The sequence below is a fragment of the Blennius ocellaris genome (genome assembly GCF_963422515.1).
Source record: "Blennius ocellaris genome assembly, chromosome: 11".
NCBI lineage: Eukaryota > Metazoa > Chordata > Actinopteri > Blenniiformes > Blenniidae > Blennius > Blennius ocellaris.
Genome location: NC_137660.1, coordinates 24,959,316 through 24,979,501, shown reverse-complemented (window position 1 = coordinate 24,979,501; position 20,186 = coordinate 24,959,316). Strand labels below are relative to the sequence as shown.

The 20,186-nt window shown below is 40.8% G+C and overlaps 1 protein-coding gene across 1 annotated transcript in view; it reads right to left on the bottom strand.

Annotated features, from left to right (window-relative positions):
* Positions 1-20,186, bottom strand: part of cdh13 (cadherin 13, H-cadherin (heart)) — a 397,592-nt gene that overhangs the window by 115,291 nt on the left and 262,115 nt on the right. Inside the window, exons 8-9 of the mRNA XM_080504779.1 lie at positions 3,976-4,158; positions 3,635-3,888 (exon numbers count right to left, since the gene is read on the bottom strand). Of these exons, the coding sequence (XP_080360905.1) occupies positions 3,635-3,888; positions 3,976-4,158 (437 nt within the window). The remainder of the gene's footprint in view (positions 1-3,634; positions 3,889-3,975; positions 4,159-20,186) is intronic.

Here is a 20,186-nt window from a genome sequence, read left to right as displayed (position 1 = left end):
ACAAAGCTTGAGTGTAGAATAAAGAGGAAGAAAATAAAACTGTTTTCGACCTCATACTTGTTTTGACGAAAACCTTTTAAATTGAAGCCGCCCTCACTCCGAGGCAGTCTGATGCATGAAATCAGTGTGTGGCTTTTAGTGTTTGTAACCCAGGCTCTATGTTTACGCTCCCCTTGATATCAGTTTAACTATATTTGTAGTCACTCAAGCACAGTGGCTGTTTGAGGATGAACAATGGCTTCACAGCTCTGGTCAAGCCAATGTTACACACTATTGGACACACTGCTATGATATTTAGTGGAGATATGAATGGAGCAGGGGTGTCAAACATAAGGCCTGTGGATCAAAACCGGCTCAAAATCTGGTCACCACCAAGTAAATTGTGAATTTTCTTTTAGAAAACATATTTTGTTAAACAAATTTCTTAAGAATTGACACCTGAGACCCAAACTGAGATATTGGCATCAGACTAGCGACCTTGTTTCTCAAAGTACTGTTGTCTGGGTGAGTTTGTAAAGACATGCAGTCAACAGTGTAATCATTTTCTGTAGTAATTGTTTGGTTTTTGTGAAACTATAGGTATTTTCACGTGTGCTCTTCTCCACAATGATTAAAACTTAAAATTTAAATTTAAAGGTTATTATGGCATCACGTTACAGGTCTGGCTTAGAGGACAAATTGTTATAACGACGGGCTTGAAAAAAAAACTAAACTAAACCTGCAGAATTGTTATTTGTGGACTTCTTATCATAAAGTCTGCAAACAAAAATTGCTTTTGACCACAGTAATTGTTTCAGACTGAGCCAATCTGTACCACAAGTTCATTAAAAGCAGATTCCATCATGAATAATCCATACGTTGAAAATCACCTTCCACATTTAGCATTTTATGCACAAGCCAATATTCCACAAATGCACATTATGTGAATTGTGCTCATCATTTTTGCGTCTCTATCAGACGTGGTCCTCACTGCACAATATCAAGTTTGCACCAGTTTTTAATGACTTTTAAACATGACGCATCTTTCTCCAACACCATATTGAGGTTTAGAGGGATATAACCTAATAACTAATGGTTGTTCGTTCAACTCATTGAGGCTCTCCTGAAGGTAAATTTTTTTAAATAATATTCTTATATAGGACCATTATTAAGTTTAATTTGTTTGTTTAATCATTTCTGTCAACTAATATCCTCAAATTAGTTTTATTTTTTAAGTTACATTCCAAGTGCAGCACAGCTGTGGAGAGCAGTGAAAACTTTTAAAAGTGGTTGAGCGAAGTAAGGAAGACAGACAAAACAGAACAAAGCACTCGTCTCGACCAAAACAACTTTTGTTTTTTCTCATTGTGTTGAATGGTTTCCCATCTAAATGTTGTTGACTATTGAGATGTGATACACAAGAAGGCCTCTGATCAAAGTATTTGCTTTTGCCCAAGGGTGATGATTCATTCTCTCATTGATCATCGTGTATCTTATTCATGCTGACTTGGTCTTATTTAGGTGCTCACCATCTGCTTCATTGGTATGTGTATCTGTAAAACCATGTCGGCTTATTTATTTTCGACTGCTCTTCTCTTTTGAACAAGAATAACACAATCTTTGATCTAGGGGAAGACTGTAATTAGTTGTTCCTTGAGTTTTTACTGAACTAGTAAAGCAAACTTTGGAGTTGAAATCATTGGAAAAAGTTAGACTTTCAGAAAAAAAGCAGTTTGAAGCAACATCAATTTCTCACATGGATCAGATTATTTTTGAAAGACAAGTGATGTGACATGGACAGATTTTTATATTTGTTTGATAGTTCTGTGATCACTGTGCTTTGTTGACTTAATACGGACTTCAGAAGATGAGACATGTTCATAAGGTTTAACCCACCGTGGCATTATCCAGCCCAAATAAAAGACATCAATCAACCATGCGAAGGCAGATCGTGATGTCACGGGACAGGTTTTCTTGCGTCTCCACTGACAAAAGTTGTGGATGGTACCGAAATTACTGTAACCGGTGCTTTCAATTTTCCGTAACCTCTCAGTTGGGGTACCTAGCACATCGGTATGTGTTCGATAAGGATGAGCAACAACACAGCCATCTGTTGATTGGTAGTGATGATTGTCTCTCCACCAAGTCCCAGGAGACTATGGACTGGGATTATGATAGTCAGGGGGCTGCCAAAGTTATTATTGTCCATCTACTCTCCAGAACTATTTACTACAGCCTTAGTGCACATGTGCAGTAGCTACATATCAGAAAAGGTACGTTTCCCCCGTTTAAACAAAATTCAAGCATTTTTCAAAGATTTCCACCTTAGAAGTGTTTAGGAACTTTGTTTTAAATGTCTGGGAGCGCTGCTGTTGTGTAAATGAACTGCCAGAAGGCAATGGAAGTTTTGTGCTCTCACTTGCAAACGTATTTTAAACGGGGCCTAAGTGAACTCCAAACGGGATAGAAATCTGTTTCTCCCACACTCAAAGTCAAAACTAATCTCGACGCGCCACCAGGAGGGTGAGTAGCGTACAAATACTGTAAAGAACAGTATGCATGCAATGACCACATTGTGCATTCAGACATGTCGGAGCTACGTGACCTTGCTGGGCCACACCACAAGTTATCAAAGTTTTATGGCCTGAGGTCCTCACTCCTACACGCCATTCATTCGGAATCAATTCATGTTGTGCAGAGTTAGATACTGACACAGTGACTACATTTTACAGCAACATCAAGTAGCATCAATAATTTGGGCAATAAAGTCATGATCCGGTGAGTTTTATTTCCCCCCTTCAGTCCACATTATTCCCAAGTGTTTACTTAACACAATATTTTTGCACGATACCAAACTCCAAGGGTGCAGAAAAAGAGCAATCTAAATGGAGTATAAATTAGGCCTGAAAGCCAATAAATGCAATGACGAGTTTTCCATCTTGTAAAGTGTAAGTGTAGCACACACTACGAGGCCCCTTTGGCAGCAAGAGAAATAATTTTTATTGTGGCACGTACTGCAACTAATAGCCTTTTCTGTTATGATGATGGTACTATTTGAGAGGGGGCTTCCTCTGTGACAGACTTAAAGTTAATGAGCTGCCAGTGTGTGTGTGTGTGTGTGTGTGACTTTTCAGCCGTGTGAGGTGGAAGCTCTGACCCGTATCAGTGAATGGCAGTTTGTGTGTGCTTACGCAGAAAGATGAGGAGAAGGGATGTGGGCATGGAGGATGTGTGCCTTGTTTCAGAGGGTGAAAATATGATGTGGCGATGGCTCGGGAATTTGACAGACTGCAATTATATAAAGGCAGATGGAAAACAATGATCACTCTGGCTTCATCTTAAAGCCGAGTAGCATAGCAAGATTGATCTCATACGAGAGAGAAGAAACTTAAAGAGTCCAATTAGCAAATGTTGCATCTTCATGTTCCCAAACTGATCACAGTGAACATGAATGACAATCTCTAAATACTGAGCAGTGCGATACAGAAAATTACATCCAATTACACAAACCCAAACAAGCGCTCCTGGTCTCGTCCAATTTTCTCACACACAAAAACAAACTTCTTTTTTTTTTTTTGCTGTTCGATTTTACCATTACCCTTTTGTTTTGAAGCAGTTGTCAATGCACCACATTGTTAGATCTCAATCTTCTTACCTGATACTTTGTATCTCTAGCGTGTCTGGATCTGTGGCATTGAGTGAAGCCACAAAGCTACCCACGGGGATGTTCTCCATACTGGTGACCATCAAGGGGTCTGGGAAGAAGATGGGGCCCTCGTTGATGTCCTCTACTGTGACGTGGACCGTGGCTGTGGAACTGGGACCGTAGATGGCGTCGGGAACCAGGGGGTCCTCGTTCTCCACTCTGATGAGTAGTGTGTGGAGTGTCGTGGCTTCGTAGTCGAGGGGCTGGAACAGGAAAGTGATTGGAAAGGTATTATTATTATTGTCAAATATACACGCACAGGAAAAAAAGCGCAGTTTACACGACTGTACCTTAACAACTGATAACATTCCCTCATTGTTGTCAGGGTTGGTCTGGATCTCGAAGCTGCGCGTGGGATCTCCACTGATTATAGAGTAGATCGCTCTCCACGCTCCTGTGGCCGGGTCATCTCTGTCATCCACTGTCAGGTTGACCGCGACGCCCGTCGAGCCCTCAAACACGTGGGCCTCAAACTGTCACAGGAAATAGACAAACAAATGAACAGAAATCATCAACTTACTCCGAACTAGGCAGATCAGACTCAAATGACGTAGAAAAAACATTTTTAGGATGCAATGTGGCCATGGGTCTATTAAATGTCCTGCACATTTCTTTCTAAATTTAAAGAAAAAAAATAAATCATAACAACATTAATACTAGTACAAAAACAAAAAAGCTGTCACAATGCAATAGTACATGAAATAAAATATTAATTAATGTAAAACTGAAAGGAAACAAAAAAGTCACAAAAAGTCTTATTTTTCAAGCAGCGTTGTAATGTCTTAGATCTTCCAGATTTGGGGGTTGTCAAGACGCTAAATAATATATTATATAAAGCAAAATGTCCTTGTGCGAAAAAGAGGTATAACTTTGAAGAGCTCAAGGACAGGACGTAAAGTGGATTTAGGGGCAGCACTACTGCATTCGAAGTCATATTAATGTGAGCTGCTCTCTGATAATATTCTTCATGTGGAGTTAATTAAAGGTATTGCTTCTGCCTGAGCTCACACCGTTTCCTAAACGGTAATCTCAACAGAAGGGTTTGTGTTGAACTTACATCAACATCAGAGGTAAGTATAACAACAAGGGGGGGAAAAAAAAGAAAAGAACAAAGGGAATGTGATGTTCTTGCTTGTTCTCGACTTTTATGATGGGTGTCTTTTCATTTCCCTGCCAACACACACTGGTGTGCTTGTGAGCAAGTGTGTGTACAGCGAGTAGAAAAAGCTTGACTGTGTCGACTGTAATTGTTTTGCAGAAGCCGTCCCGTGGGCAAATTTATGTGGACAAAGATGGAAAAAAAAATGTTTACGATACCCTGTGGAGTTTTTCGCCTCTCATGCACATTTTGTTTCTGTTCACACACACACACACACACACACACACACACACACACACACACACACACACACACACACACACACACACACACACACACACACACACACACACACACACACACACACACACACACACACACACACACACACACACACACACACACACACACACACACATTTTTATGTTCTTTTATACCCAAATTATGATGCACACAAACGGTCATCATTACAAATGTTGAATATTAGAAGTCAAACTTTTAAATTTTTACTTAAAAATTGGTAAAAATGGTAAAATCCTGAATCAAAACAAATTGAATCAGTATTCGTATTTTCCAGCTAGCATAATATATTTGCGCTACATATATATTTTAGGTAAGTCATTTGTAATTACATTTGTTATAAACAGTAATCGCGCTAAAACATATATTCTTGAAATGATCGGTTTCAAAATTAGTTCTGCTGCTTTAGAGGAAAAATAACGTGCTTGAAGCTGAAGATAGAAAAAAAGCAAACGTGTGCTTATATTGGACCTGAGAAGTTTCTTTATTAAAGCAAAGATTGATGTGTTGTGGCTCACTATGAGGGTGCAACATATATACAATACTTGGACAAACAACAAACACAATGGAATAAATGCTATCCATGTCCTCTTATCACTGATTCCTCTCATTTCCATTTCAGTGTCAATCACTGCCCACCTCACCACTCACTGTTGGCTGCAGACCTTCGATCAGACTTCTATCAATACGTTCCGCTGAGAAAACTTCAAGTTAAACCAACACTGTGATCAGCGGTGGCCTTGCGGAAGCTCAGGCCAGGCAGAAGCTCTTCTGTCAGTATGCTTGTGTGTGTGTGTGTGTGTGTGTGTGTGTGTGTGTGTGTGTGTGTGTGTGTGTGTGTGTGTGTGTGTGTGTGTGTGTGTGTGTGTGTGTGTGTGTGTGTGTGTGTGTGTGTGTGTGTGTGTGTGTGTGTGTGTGTGTGTGTGTGTGTGTGTGTGTGTGTGTGTGTGTGTGTGTGTGTGTGTGTGTGTGTGTGTGTGTGTGTGTGTGTGTGTGTGTGTGTGTGTGTGTGTGTGTGTGTGTGTGTGTGTGTGTGTGTGTGTGTGTGTGTGTGTGTGTGTGTGTGTGTGTGTGTGTGTGTGTGTGTGTGTGTGTGTGTGTGTGTGTGTGTGTGTGTGTGTGTGTGTGTGTGTGTGTGTGTGTGTGTGTGTGTGTGTGTGTGTGTGTGTGTGTGTGTGTGTGTGTGTGTGTGTGTGTGTGTGTGTGTGTGTGTGTGTGTGTGTGTGTGAGGGCCATTATTGTGTCAGAGCTTACAGTGTAATCTTTTAGACACAGAACACTCTGTTTAAGGATAGCGCTGGTCCAGCCTAGATTACCGCATCTCCTGTCAGCCCATGGTATTGTTGTTTCTCAGATTACCCTTTTACTGCCTTGCACTGCTGGGCTCTGTGCATTTATCTGAAGAGAGACAAACATTGATTTCTCTTTCCCTTTCTCCCTTTTTATTCATCGAAAGCTTGTAGGGAAAAAAAAAAGAAAAAGGAAAAAAAAAACACTTTGGTCCATTCAGACTCATTTGGAGCAGACAGGATCGAAGCAAGATGTTCTTAAAAGAAGAAGGTTTTTTTAGCTCTTCAAATGTGCATTGTGGGTCTTTTTTGTCCTGTAAGCCTGAGGCAACCTGGTACAAAGACATCATGTGAACATTATGGGGGGGGGGGGGGTTTGGAAAGTATGAAAATGACCAATTCTCATTTTTAAACAACTGAGGTGCAATACAGTTTAAATTTACACAGCAATTGGTTTCGCTGGAGTAAACAACCCCAGAGCAACAAGACGCATTTTACAAATCTTAGCAATAAAAGGGCTCAAGCAGTGGGATCAGAAACAAAGGAATCATCATCATCATCAGCCTCCTCATCATTAGGATGTCCAACTACAAGATGCAGTAAAAACCAAACTTCCCAGTCCCACTTCTTTCACTGATGTAGGTGTACAGAGACTGTACAATGGCAACAGCTGGTCAGAAAAGGTTTAATCATGTGGTGCAGTCATGCGGGTGCAAAAAGTCGTTGTATTCCGTACAATGTGGTCACTGGGCTCCCGCCCCGTCACTGATGAAGGTCCCAATTCCACCTGGAGCACAAAGCAAACCACTCACCTGACAAGACTAAGAAATAACTAACTACTGGACATTGCACCTGCCCTTGAAATGACTGAACACATTAAGAGAGAGGAGGATAAGTCTCGGGGCATTATTGTAGTAAAAACTATTTGTGATGTGTATGGAGAGTTGTCTGTCTACATTTAAATCTGTCTGTCCAAAGTCAGAGTTGTCAATGTATAAAAGAATTAGTCAATGTGAACCTGACTCTGCCAAAGTCATCTTGTAATTTGACTGTCTGTAATTAAGTACAAAAACAAATCTATTTTCAGCTTCAAATCCTGGAAATGCAGACAACCCTCCAGTTACCTCCAGTTCTGCCGAGATAGGATTCAAAGGTGTAACACTTGGGTTTGCCTGCCCTGAGCTCAGGCTCACAGGCTCCTTCATTCTGGCTGCATACCGATCTGCTGCCTGGTACCTCAGTAGGTGCAGGGCAGGTGGTGATTTCCGTCATGCACAACATTGTGAGGCAGGTTGTAGATAAGCCTCGCCTTGAGAAACACTCAGTACAATATCTTCAAATATACTGCGATTGATACTCTGCACCAGTGAAAATATATGTCAATGTGTGTCATGAGAAGCAAAGAATTACTGTAGCCCTAATACAGTGGTAACAAACAGGTCTTTGGGTAAACTTGTCCTCATTATTACACCTCACTGGACTTTCCATTCTATTAACGTGCTGCATTTATAGGAATGCTGTCGCCTCATAGCTGATTAAATTGATTTAATACCCAAATGACTGCCAGAATGAAGGAGCCTGTGAGCCTTCACTCAGGGCAGCAAAACCCAGGCTTTACAGCATACAATCCTGTCACTGTAGCAAAAGTTGAATGTATAAAAAAAAAAAGTCAGTCGTGAAACTGCTGGACTCTTTACTGGCTGTATTTTGAGCATTTGAAGCTAAAAACAGATTTTTTAAGTACAAATATTTTTGTACATAATGACAAACCCTGTTACGTGTACAAATTTTAATAGAGATGAGCAGATTATTTTCATATTTAAATACCTAATTATCAGACAAATTCTAATACGACCTTTGCAGATTAAGATTCACATTGACAAATTCAAATTCTTTTACACGTTGACAACTCTGACTTTGGACAGACAGACTAAAATACAGTGAAATACAGGCAGACAACTCTGCACATGCATTGACACAGTCTTGCGACAATAATGCTCCCATAGATAAGATGGTGAGAAAGAGAAGTGGGGGGGGAAAAAATAAACAACGACCCTGCTTTAATCTGTGTGTCTGTGTTGTTTTGTATTTTCAGACTGGAAACAACTGAGAGCCAATTACAATAAAGGCTCTCAGAGAATGTGACCGAACCGGCAGGACACGCATTAACATGAAGAAGACAGAAGCAGACGATGAGGACACAGCAACACATACAACGAGAGAGAGAGAGAGAGAGAGACAGAGAGAGAGAATAGGACAAGTGGTGAGATGGACAGACGTATTAATGGACAAAGCAACTGACCGATCATCCAACTGTGTTGGCAGTGGCGATAAATCACAGAGCCCTACACTCCAGACATTTAACTTCAAGGTTTGAAGGAGGGAAAAAAAAAAAAACAGTGTTTCATTGATTTTCTCTTTCCTATCTGACTTTTCAATAATCTGCCCCATAAATCCTTTAAGGTAATGCCACGCTGCCGAAAGATGGTTGGACAATAATCATGTTGACGCACAGCAGCTTTAAGAAAAGAAAGGATAAATAAATCAATAGCGTCATGTTTCAGTCAACAGTTCCCCTCATTATTGTGCTGTTCGGTTGTGTTTATTGTGGACCAGCGTGACCTCTTCATTTCCCTGCTGCCGTTATTTGAACTCTCTTATTTCAATTAATTTATGAACTTGATTGAGTAATTAATGTTGATGACACTGCTATCGGCATACATGAGACCTTCAGTGCAACTGTGAATAGAAATGAAATAGTAGTGTTGCACAATTCAAAATGGCTTATATAAAAACACTGGGAGCATAGTAGTAATTGCACTAGTAATCCTGATCACCTGAACTGACTCAACACACAATATAAACTAAAGTAGAAAGAAAATAACTTGCTGGGCGTCCCTGGTGGTTAAATACATATATTACTATTAATGTCATAATTTCTCAAACTCCATCTTGTGGGCCGGACCGGCTCCCTGGTGGGCCAATTCTGGACCACAAGCCATACATTTCACACCTCTGATTTGCGTGCTTATTCAGGAAATCCAATAATCGGTTATTGCATTCATGAAGTACAAGCAAATTATACACAGTTAAAACTAAAAGCAGATTTTACTCAACCCAGACTTAAGAGCAGTCAAAAACTACAGTTAGAAAACATCTGCAAACTAAAGAGAAACAGCTGCTTGGGAAAATCTAAATAAATACAAATAACCTTTGTCTGAAAACTGTCAACAATACTCGGTGTACCATTTTTTTTACCCCCCTGACAGATGGGGTGCAAGGGAAGCCCTAAGTTTTCACAAAAAGCCTGAATAGAGAGATGCAAAGCCTTGAAAGAGGACACATCTGTCAGCTTTAGAAAGCAACATTGAATGTGCAGCGCCTCATTAACACTGTAGCCTTTCTTTCTTATAAAGGCGTTTATTTTGGCTTTCATTGCCACCTGGCTGTTACAAACCACTAACCTAAGACGGCTGTTGTGCAGAAAACGATCGCCTCAATATACAAGGAGGTGGAAAAGGAACAAGAGTAAAACTAAAGTTACAGCCTCACAGTTAGAAGCCTTCACTGAAGGGTAAACATATTCTTTACGGCATGTGTCAGATGTAGCAATGATTTGAAGTATTGCTTTAAACATTGATGTGACAAAGAAGCAATGAATTCTGAAGCGTGGATACTTTACACACATTTTAGCCCGACTGCACAGACGGCAGGTGGTGAAAAGTCAACTTAGCAATTACATTTTCTGCTGAATTTGAAATGTGATCATAATTTCCAGTTGTGTTGCTATGTATTGGCAATGAGGAAGTCAATATTTGAAAGAGAGCACAGCGTCAATGATGCGCCGAGATCTTGAATCTTATCTTGTGAGATAGTCCGGTTTAAATTTGTTCAAACGTGGTGTAAAAATATCCAAGGGTCATAAATGTGTGTGTAATGGGAAAAAAGACCTTCGACCACGAAATAGTAATGAAATGATTATAGAGTCTGAGTGGGTATTCATCCTACGTGAAATCTCTTGCATCAATGACTCTCCTTGTTTAGAGCTGAGACTCATTCAACAAACCTCAGGTGAAGGACAAGTCACAGTCTGGACCAGTCAACAGTCCATCGCTGTGCTGATAACAGCATGGACAATGAATTCAGAGCCCGTTAAACTGAGAAAGTGTCTTTGCATGGTGGGAGGAATCTGAGTACTGTAGGAAAATCCAAGTACACGCAAGAAGAAAGTAACTGACACGGAAAGACCCCTGCTTGAAAGTGAATAAGGGTCTCCCCATTACAATGGGAGAGTGCTAAACGCTGACTCACTGTGTCACAGCATTTTTATCACGTCATTAAATCTTCTCAGTGTCCCTGAAATCAAAAGCTCACCAAAAAACATGACATTCACCTAAGGATGAACTGACCCTGACCTTTTATTATCACATGATAATCAGGCCATTCTAAAGTTAAACATAGTGAAATGTCCCAAAAACTTCTCCTAAAGCTTGTTGCATTATGGGTGTTTTTACAAACTCCCACTGATGGCCCGGCTTTGAGGCTCATGGAACGATACCTCAGCTCTGGTGTCAGTCGTTTTGCGTCCACTACTCTTGGATTGGAGCATTTTGCGCGCTGGTTTTGGCCCACAGGCCTTTTGTTTGATATCGCTGAACTCAGCAAACATCCTCACCAAGAAATTCCCTTAGTGCCTTTCTGTAATGCCACATTCATATGATAATCATCACTTTATTAAATTATCAAATGTTTCAATCTGACTATTCTATCTTGTTGTCCTGTAACACCAATAAACATGCATGAGATTACTGCCTCCCCTTGCACTTCATGCGCAGAGAGGAACAAATGGAGATCAACTTATTCTATCGGTGGATGTCAGTCAGAATGTGTTATGAATACAGATGGCAGTTGTGGCTGCAGTGACAGGCGATTCTGCAGACAGTCGAGCAGCTGTTCATTTGTCCTAATGGAAGGTACTTTGAGACACGTCCCTGCTGCCCCAAAGATTTCCTCTGACAGGGAACATGCGTAACCGCGGCCCATCACATTAAACCCCCTGAGACGTGACTATTTTTCCCTCCCAGAAGCATTTTGCTCCATTGCAACATCACAGCAGGGAGGCACTGCAGCAGAGACATTTAAAGTTTGTCATCCTACGCACTATGGCTTCTTTCTCCACTTTGCATCCTACTATCTTTACCACCTTTTCCAAACTCTGTGTTGGTTCATCTCAGCGTTCTTGATGTGCATCCTCCCGGGGTGGCACTCAGGATGTCTTCACACTTGGCAGTTTCGGCTCGATTAAAACAAACTCCGGTGCCATCTCTTTGTTTGCGGTTCATTAGAACAAGCGTAAACTCTGCTATCAAAGCCTTGGCGCACAGCGAACAAGCGGACAGAGACTTCCCTGAACAGCAAGGCTTGGACTGTTACCAAACAAATCCCGGTGTAGTTCAGTAGAACATGGCATGGGCCAAAGATTTCTAAATAAACCAAACACAGGATGGAACGGGCTTCAGTGCTACCATTTCCTTACAGTGCACCTTCATCGGGTTGGTTGATGAAAGAATTCTTGCCATTGCTTTGGCTTTCTTGTACATTTTCCTTTGGTCTTTTAAAATTAATGAAGCGCATCCTTGTGTTGACGATCATTCATCACAAAACCTCCAATGCACGAAATGTGTCAGGGGGAGCTTTTTTTTTATCTCAAATGTTTTCAACGGTTTAATATGGTTTAAAAAAAAAAAAGTGCATCTCCAAACCTTACATTTGCTATTTTGCCAGCAAAAAGTCTGTGTGCAATATTTTGAAAAAACTATTTGTCAGGAAACATGTACTTTAAAATTTCACAAGCATATTTTAGGTAAGATATCCTAGTAGATTTAAAATCCTAGATGTTAAACATTGTGGTGAATTACAGCAAAGGTATCTGTCATGATGTAGTTATTGGAAAAAAAATGTCTAGGCCTTGAATCTACTATGGTAAGAGCTGTAAGATGGAAGTATTGTGTATTTGTACAAAGTTCAAAATGGCTTCAAGCAGTCATTCTTCAACTTTGATCAAACAGGTACGGAATTATCGGGATGAGGATCATCACCAAACTGTAGTCAAAGCAACTGCTTAATGCTACCACGTTGATGACAACATACACAAGCACACAAGCGAGTTGGACGCACTGGTGGAGGAAGTTGTCAAGCATGTCGGTGCGTAACAGAAACTGAATCTCATTTAGGCCAAAACTGAAACTTCTTATGCATGAGTGAATGAATAAAAGGAAATGTTTTGTACAATCTGGAAAACATGTCTGCCATTCCATATAGATGAAGGCGAACGTGTAAAATCAACATTTTGTATTATTTTGCGTGTCTATCAGACAAAATCCTTAGTGTGTCTCTTTGGCTTCCACATACACACAAAACATAAATGTTATCATGTTATCATTAAATCATGCATGCATGAAAAAGACTTGCATTCTAATAATTCAGTTTACAATCTGTCAACTTGCTGGGCTGTTCCGCTGGGGACACATTGATTGTAGACTCATAATAGGCTGCATTTCGATTGGTTAGTGAGTAGCTGTGTCAATTATTGTGAAATTTCTGACAATGACCGTGTTGCACCATTTTCACATCGGCCATCTGCAAACCTACAGACTGAATGGCAGATTTCATCACAATTGCTCATCGTCTGAGCAGTATGTAGCTATATGTAGAAGGCCAAAAAGTGCAGTCTACACACACATTCAAGGGAGCAGTGTATCCCCAAATCACCCTGCGCCAGAAGTGCACCATAGCAATGAATCATACCTCCTTATCTGGAAAATAAAAAACAGGAATATCTCCAAAAAGATTTACAAAACCTTACACTCTGCATGATGGAGAATTGCACAGATTCTGCCTTTCTAGTGCTACATTAAAAAAAAAAAGAGTAGATGTTGCCAGATGAAATTAAAATTTAGTGAAAGAAAAAAAATCCCAGCGGTTAACAGGAATCATGTACATTTTGAAGCAGCGACTTGCATGTCCTTTATCTGCTTTCAAAACCAGCTTAGCTCCGAGCAGAATGAGGTGGAGAAAATCTCAGGATATGTAAAAAGCACGTCACTGTGATCACATCTTCCCACATGCAGCCTATGCACAGACACCGCGTATAGGCAGCTTACCTCTCTGTCTCACCCCCTATTGCTTTTTTACCCTTCCCCCAAGCTTTAATCCTGCATACCGTAAGTGTGCCTGGAGAGTTAATGAGCTTACCTGTGTCTTTATTAAATTTCAACAGCTCCTGCACAGGCTGTGTCCAAAGATAGTTTTTTGATGAATCTGACATTCAGCAAAGCTGCTTTTCTACCTTTTTGGAACATGGCAGATCTCATATTTATCAATGAGACTTGTTGAAAAAAGAAAAAAAAAAAAAGACTGAATAAAATACTCAAGGAACATGGGCATAGAATTGACTCTGCCTTAAAAACACTGACATCTATTTAGTTGATGTATTCTGAATGCCAGTCCAACAGAATTTAACGTCTGGAAAATGTTTGTATCCCCGCACCCCACCCCCCCAAAAAAACCCAAAAAACAAATAATTCTCACATTCCAAGTTCACCTTCTGCTCCCTTATCAAAGTGAAGGTTCTCACTATTCGCTTCAACAATTTTTAACTACCACCGGATTGCTAAACCAGCTTCGAGCTGCAAGTCCTTGAAAACATTCACCTTTCGAACGCTCCCCCTTTTGAAAACCCAAACGTAAACAGCTGGTGCAGAAACCTCCCGAAATATGTGAGAGGCAACACAGCATCAATCATTATTTTGGGGGGTTAAATGCTTAAATTTCACTTTTTAGTCTTTTTTGTCAGAGATAATCTACAGTTTATCTTGAATGCTCTATAATTATTACTTGTTAGACCAGGGATGTCAAACATAAGGCCCGTCGGCCAAAACTAGCCCACAGGAGGCTCCAATCTGGTCAAACCACCAAGCAAATTGTAAAGATTTCAAAGAAAACTGATAATTTTTTTTATCGTATTTTCTAAGAATAATGGACACAACGCTGAGACACAAATGGTAAATAGACTTCACTTAGGCCACTGTCACACTGCAGGTCTTGAGACTCAATTCCAATGTTTTACTGGTATCCAATTTTTATGCGTGCTCATTTCCAGCAACCTGCCGTGGGAACGTGATTGGATTGGATGTTTTTTGGGTCTCAGAGCGCAGAAGAGGTCATGCCCAACAAGCTATTTATACATGGCACGCCGGTCTGCACCAGGGTTGCCAGATATGATTCACTGTTTCCAACCCAAACAATGTAAAATAAACCCACACAACTCATTACAAAAAAACGCCCAAGTCAGCCTGTGTAGAAATCATGTTAAAACTGTAAAATTATTATATGTGTAATAATGAACATGCCATAAACACAGAAATGTACAAAGTTAACAGGCAAGAGATTTTGGCTGCCCAATTGGGGGTTACCACCATATCTGGCAATGCTGGTCAGCCAGTGTAGATCCAATTTCAAGTGGATGACAACATGATGAGAGAAAGAAGGATAATGACGTGAAAGAGAGCACAGCTTTCAACAGCATATAACATTCTGGCAGAGCCACTTCCTCCAGCGCTTGTCCGAGGGGTCAGTCACACATCAATGTCAAAGCAGTCGCATGTATAAAAATATCAGAATTCGTACCACATAGGAACAAGGTCCTGGTCTGGGGTGAAAAAAAATCTGAATTGGCACTTTCAAATGGCCACAAAACAGGTCAGACATGGGTTACTGTGTGCAAAAAAATCAGAATTGAGCGGCATTTCCCTGCAGTGTGAGTGAAGCATTCAACCATACACTCACACACCAATGGAGGCTGCGGCCATGCAAAAGGCGCTGTCACTCCAACAGGAGCCGTTTGGGGTTCAGTGTCTTCCGCAAGGGCATTTCAGTATGAAAACAGGCGGAGATGGGAATCAAACTTGCAACCTTCCAATGGGAGCCAGCCTCTCTACCAATTGCGACATGCCGCCCCGGCGGCTGAGATATCAGTGATGCTGCCATGAAAGACAACTACCTCGTTGCTATGATACGAGCATTAGCTTCAGAATCATGCTGTCAGGGAGAGTTTGAAAAAAAAACAACACAAAAAAATATGCATAATGCCACAGTTAGACGTCTTAACTGTATTTTGCACCAGAAGGTATCATTAAACTTGTCATAATATTGAGATAACTATCTGTAGGTTGTAGTAGGAAATAGAGAAAACATGTTTAAATACCTTGACCTCCGGAATCAGCTGCACAGAATTCATGTAATATAGCGTTATTATTGTCATTACTTTAGAATGGCTAGTGTGAGAAAACAGTCATTCATAATAAGATGTGTTTCAAATCACCTATAAATAGTTACGTTTAGTTTAAGATAGTTGATATAAAACCATTCATGCTGACAAATTATTGATGAATGTAATAATGCTATTTTAGAAATTATTTGCTTGTCTGACTGTATCCTAGACAGTGAAGAAAAAAAATCATAATAATGGCTTTAAAAAGAATGAAAACTACAAGCTTGCAGCCTTTACGTGTGTGTGTGTGTGTGTGTGTGTGTGTGTGTGTGTGTGTGTGTGTGTGTGTGTGTGTGTGTGTGTGTGTGTGTGTGTGTGTGTGTGTGTGTGTGTGTGTGTGTGTGTGTGTGTGTGTGTGTTGACTGGCAGCTGGCCTTGTGATTTCTAACACATTAACATTCTTCTGAGCAAACTTCATACTTGAGGGACAATATGACTGCTGCTATTTCAAGTGTTTTCTTTCTTTTTTTCCTCAAATGTCTCTCCGGCTCGGCTTCAGTCTTTATTGAAAGCTCAAGGTGTCAAGAGTTATCACATCATTTCCCACATCTGAATGGAATTACCCGTTAATACCCTTTGCGGCTTACATTCGATGCAGCGTGATTGTTGAGCAAATCTAGAAAAATAAAAAACAAAACAAAAAAAAACCCTGTAAATTTGTGCTGAATTTATTCATCTTTAATGTAGAATTCAGGATGGATTAAATATTTCAAGATATCAAGGACAAACCATTTCCTTCTACCCTGATTATCTTATATATCGGTGTATACCAAATAGCACAATGCCACACACACACACACACACACACACACACACACACACACACACACACACACACACACACACACACACACACACACACACACACACACACACACACACACACACACACACACACACACACACACACACACACACACACACACACACACACACACAGTTTGTGACATGCCTCTACCCGACACAGCGGACAAATCCTTTCCATTCCTTCCTCTTTGTGACAGAGATTTCTGGCTGGCTATGCCACGGTATCACCCAGGGTAACATGCCGTGTGTATCTCAAAGCTAGTGAAGCAATCATGCAAAGTCCGGACTAATCCGTGACACCCGTTAGCCATCCCCCAAGACAGACCGGCACTGACAGGGCCCTGCTGCCCTACGCCTGGTGCTACACCCGTCACCACTAACGTCTTTATCAGCAGGACAGATGGATTGCAGGCAAGCATATTCTCCTGGTCATCATAGGGGAGAAAGCATGGGGGATTTAAAAAAAAAAAAAAAAAGAAAGGTAGAGTGAGAGAGGAAGCAGACAGACACACGTCCAAAAAAAAAAAAGGAGAGGAGAGAGAAGAAGAAGAAGAAAAAAAAAAAAACAGGAACTGGCTGTCAGGGAGTTTGAGTGACAGGAGTGATAAGGTCCATCATGGTTTTGTTATGAGGAGCGGGGGGGGGGGGGGGGGGGGGGGGGAGGGGGGAGGGGGGGCGGTCAGACATGGTGCGGAATTAACAGAGCCGGAGACGGGCGGAGGTGAGACGAGCGCTGGAGGTGCAGAGGAAGAGAATGAAGGGGTAAATCAGGGTATCAGTGGACGGGGAAGCATGAAATAACTAAGAAGGCAAGAGACGTGAAGGGCAAAGGGTGCTCGGCATGAGAGGAGACAAGAGCACACCGGGGTGGGCTCAGATGCAGCATCAGCTGGTGCCAAAGTTGAACAACATCCACAAGTTCCCCCGTTACATTGTGGGCAAGGCTGCGTAATACCAATTTCAACAATCCAGAAAATCCCACATAGGCCGTACCCTAAGACGAAGAGCAAACACCCTGAGAAATAGTAAGAACCCAGCTGCAATTGACAGATAAAATTCATCAGGAGAAATATTCATCTTCCTTACACATGACGGGACTTCACTCAGGGTTCGTTTTCTTTTTCTTTCCGTTAGCCCCTCACATAAATATAAAATGAGATCCTTGCTACCAAAATTAATCAGGCCCGAGTCCAGCGCTTTACAGAAAAAAAAAGAGCTTCAAATGAAATAATTTCTCCAGTAACAAAGGACTTCTCAGCATATGAAAAGTAGATTACCTACTCATCCATCCTTGCAAAAATCTATTAAGGGGCAAAAAAATGTCAGTTTGCCTTGCTGTTCAACCATTTATGCTGACTTTCATGTGTGTGTTTGTATCTCAGTGTTGTTATTGTGATATATAGTATTAAATAACAGGCTGAGACACTAGGGTGAATTCAAGTTGTTCTTCTTGTGTGTGTCTGGGTTTTCTCTGTCTTTGCAAACTTCCTTCCACAATCTAAACACATTTCTGTTGTCTTGATGTGTAAATATATTTCATTTGTGTGACTGTTTGTCTCTTTGTTTACCCAGGAAGTTACACTGAAGTGAAACTCACCTATTTGCCTTCTGCTTGATTGATTCCTCTAAAACCAACAAATGCATTTGTCACTCAGCCGCAGGTTTGATCTTTTTTATTATTTTATCTCACAATAAACAGTGACGCTTCAACCTCTACTGGGAATCCTAAAGGAATAGGATTGAAAACAAAATAAGCGATTTCCAGAAGGTTATATTTCAAAAACTGAAGGTGCTTTCATTTCTGTAAAATGTTGTAAATCTACTAGCCTTAACGAGCCGACAACCATTTTGGTTCAAGTGTTTGATATTCCTTCCCCTTCAAATCACAAACATATGAAGTATTTTCCCAGAAGTAAAGAATAGGATGGTGATTGTAATGGCTTTTTGAGTTTTGAACAGTGCAGCGTGCACATTAATATACTGTAATGGAATTACAGCGACCAAAGACATTAAAGTTTTAATGGAAGGCATTGGGGCATTGTTGGCTATAGAACCATGTTTCTACAACATACTTCAAGGAAAATATTTGCTTTTTAGTGTTTATAGAAATTGTCAAAGACAAAAAAATAGCATTTGAAGTGTTAAAATCCTAAAAATTAATGAGTTTGGTCGTTTTGAAAAGTTTTGAAATTGATGAAGTGAATTACACATTAAAGGCGTAAATATTACTTTGTATGTTCACACCATCACAACACAGACTGTTTGCTATTTATGACAAAAATAGATCAAATAACAGATAATGGATAACTTTAGATCGAAAACATATTTGAAAATGGGTTTTTCATCCCGACAAAACTACATGAGTGGAACGTGAAACATAAAATCAAAACGCCACACTGTATGAAGTGTCTCCATACTACGATTATTTTTAAATTGTAATTGATCACAAAAGAACAAAAATAAGAACAAGTGACAACAAACCGAGTTGTAATCCTCATCCAGGAGCTTTTCTATGAATTAACTTTAGAAGCTCAAAAATGAATCAAAAAAGTAAAAAAAGAAGCTTTTGCTGATTGGTGTGAAAGCCGCCACTGTGCACGGAGCTGTGGCAGGCAGGTCTGAGGCACCCTGCCGGACCGAGGGATTATGCTTTCTGAATTCAAACTAAACGTCAACTCATGAAACCCTGGCAACAATGCATTTGATGAATATGAACAGAGAGCAACACATCACCGCCCTCGAACACTCTTGTTTTTTTTTTTTTTCCTTTTTGCTCTCCTTGTGTGCCTTTCTGTGTATGACGTTCCATTTCTACTCTGCTATTCAGCTTTCTCTCCATTTTTTCCCTGCATGAGTTCTGCTCACAAGCTGGAAGATGAGCTTTTAAAGCTTGCATCTGGTCTGCAGGTGGTGATGTCTTTAGAAAAAAAAAAAAATAAATGAAAAAAGACAACTCCGGATTCATCTGGGGGAAGGGATTTTAGGGGAAAAGTTCTATGAAAAGACATGAGCATTTAGTTGAATAATTTATACAGTGAAAGCCGGAGAGCTTTTGCTGACAAAGGCTCCGGCTGGCTACCATGAACTCACAGGCACCCTCGCAATATGATCGCGTCCATTTGTGGGGTCCAGAGATGATTCATGGGCAGGTTGGGATCTCGCCGGCGAGAGCGGAGGATTTATACAGGCGGCTTAGCGTCTTCAAACACTTGTTTTATAAAAGCTCCATTTCTCCACGCCGTTAAATGGATCCCCCCTCCCAGTGAGAAATGAGAACATTAACTGGGACACCAGACGCGCTGCACTCTGCAAGGCCCCGCCGAGCCCTCTGAGCTGTAACATTTCACATCTGAGTTGCGCCCCTTACAAGCTCCCCTGACACCCCCAATGCATCATGGGAGGGCTGCAGGGGATGTTTAGTTGGGGAGGGGTGGAAAGCGTGATGTGTCTCAAAACCTGACAACAGCTGCGAGCGGTTTCATTAAAAAACACACAACTCAGTGTTACAACTGCACCTTCAGGTGGAGGGAGGATCTCTTTTTCTGGCGGACTTAATTTTTTTTCTTCCTGTTTTTTTCATCTGCGGAGGTGAGAGCGAGGGAAAATAAAATGCCAGTCGTAGCACTTTTCGGGGAAAAAAAAACATCCTGAGGTGGCACAAATGGGCAATATGTG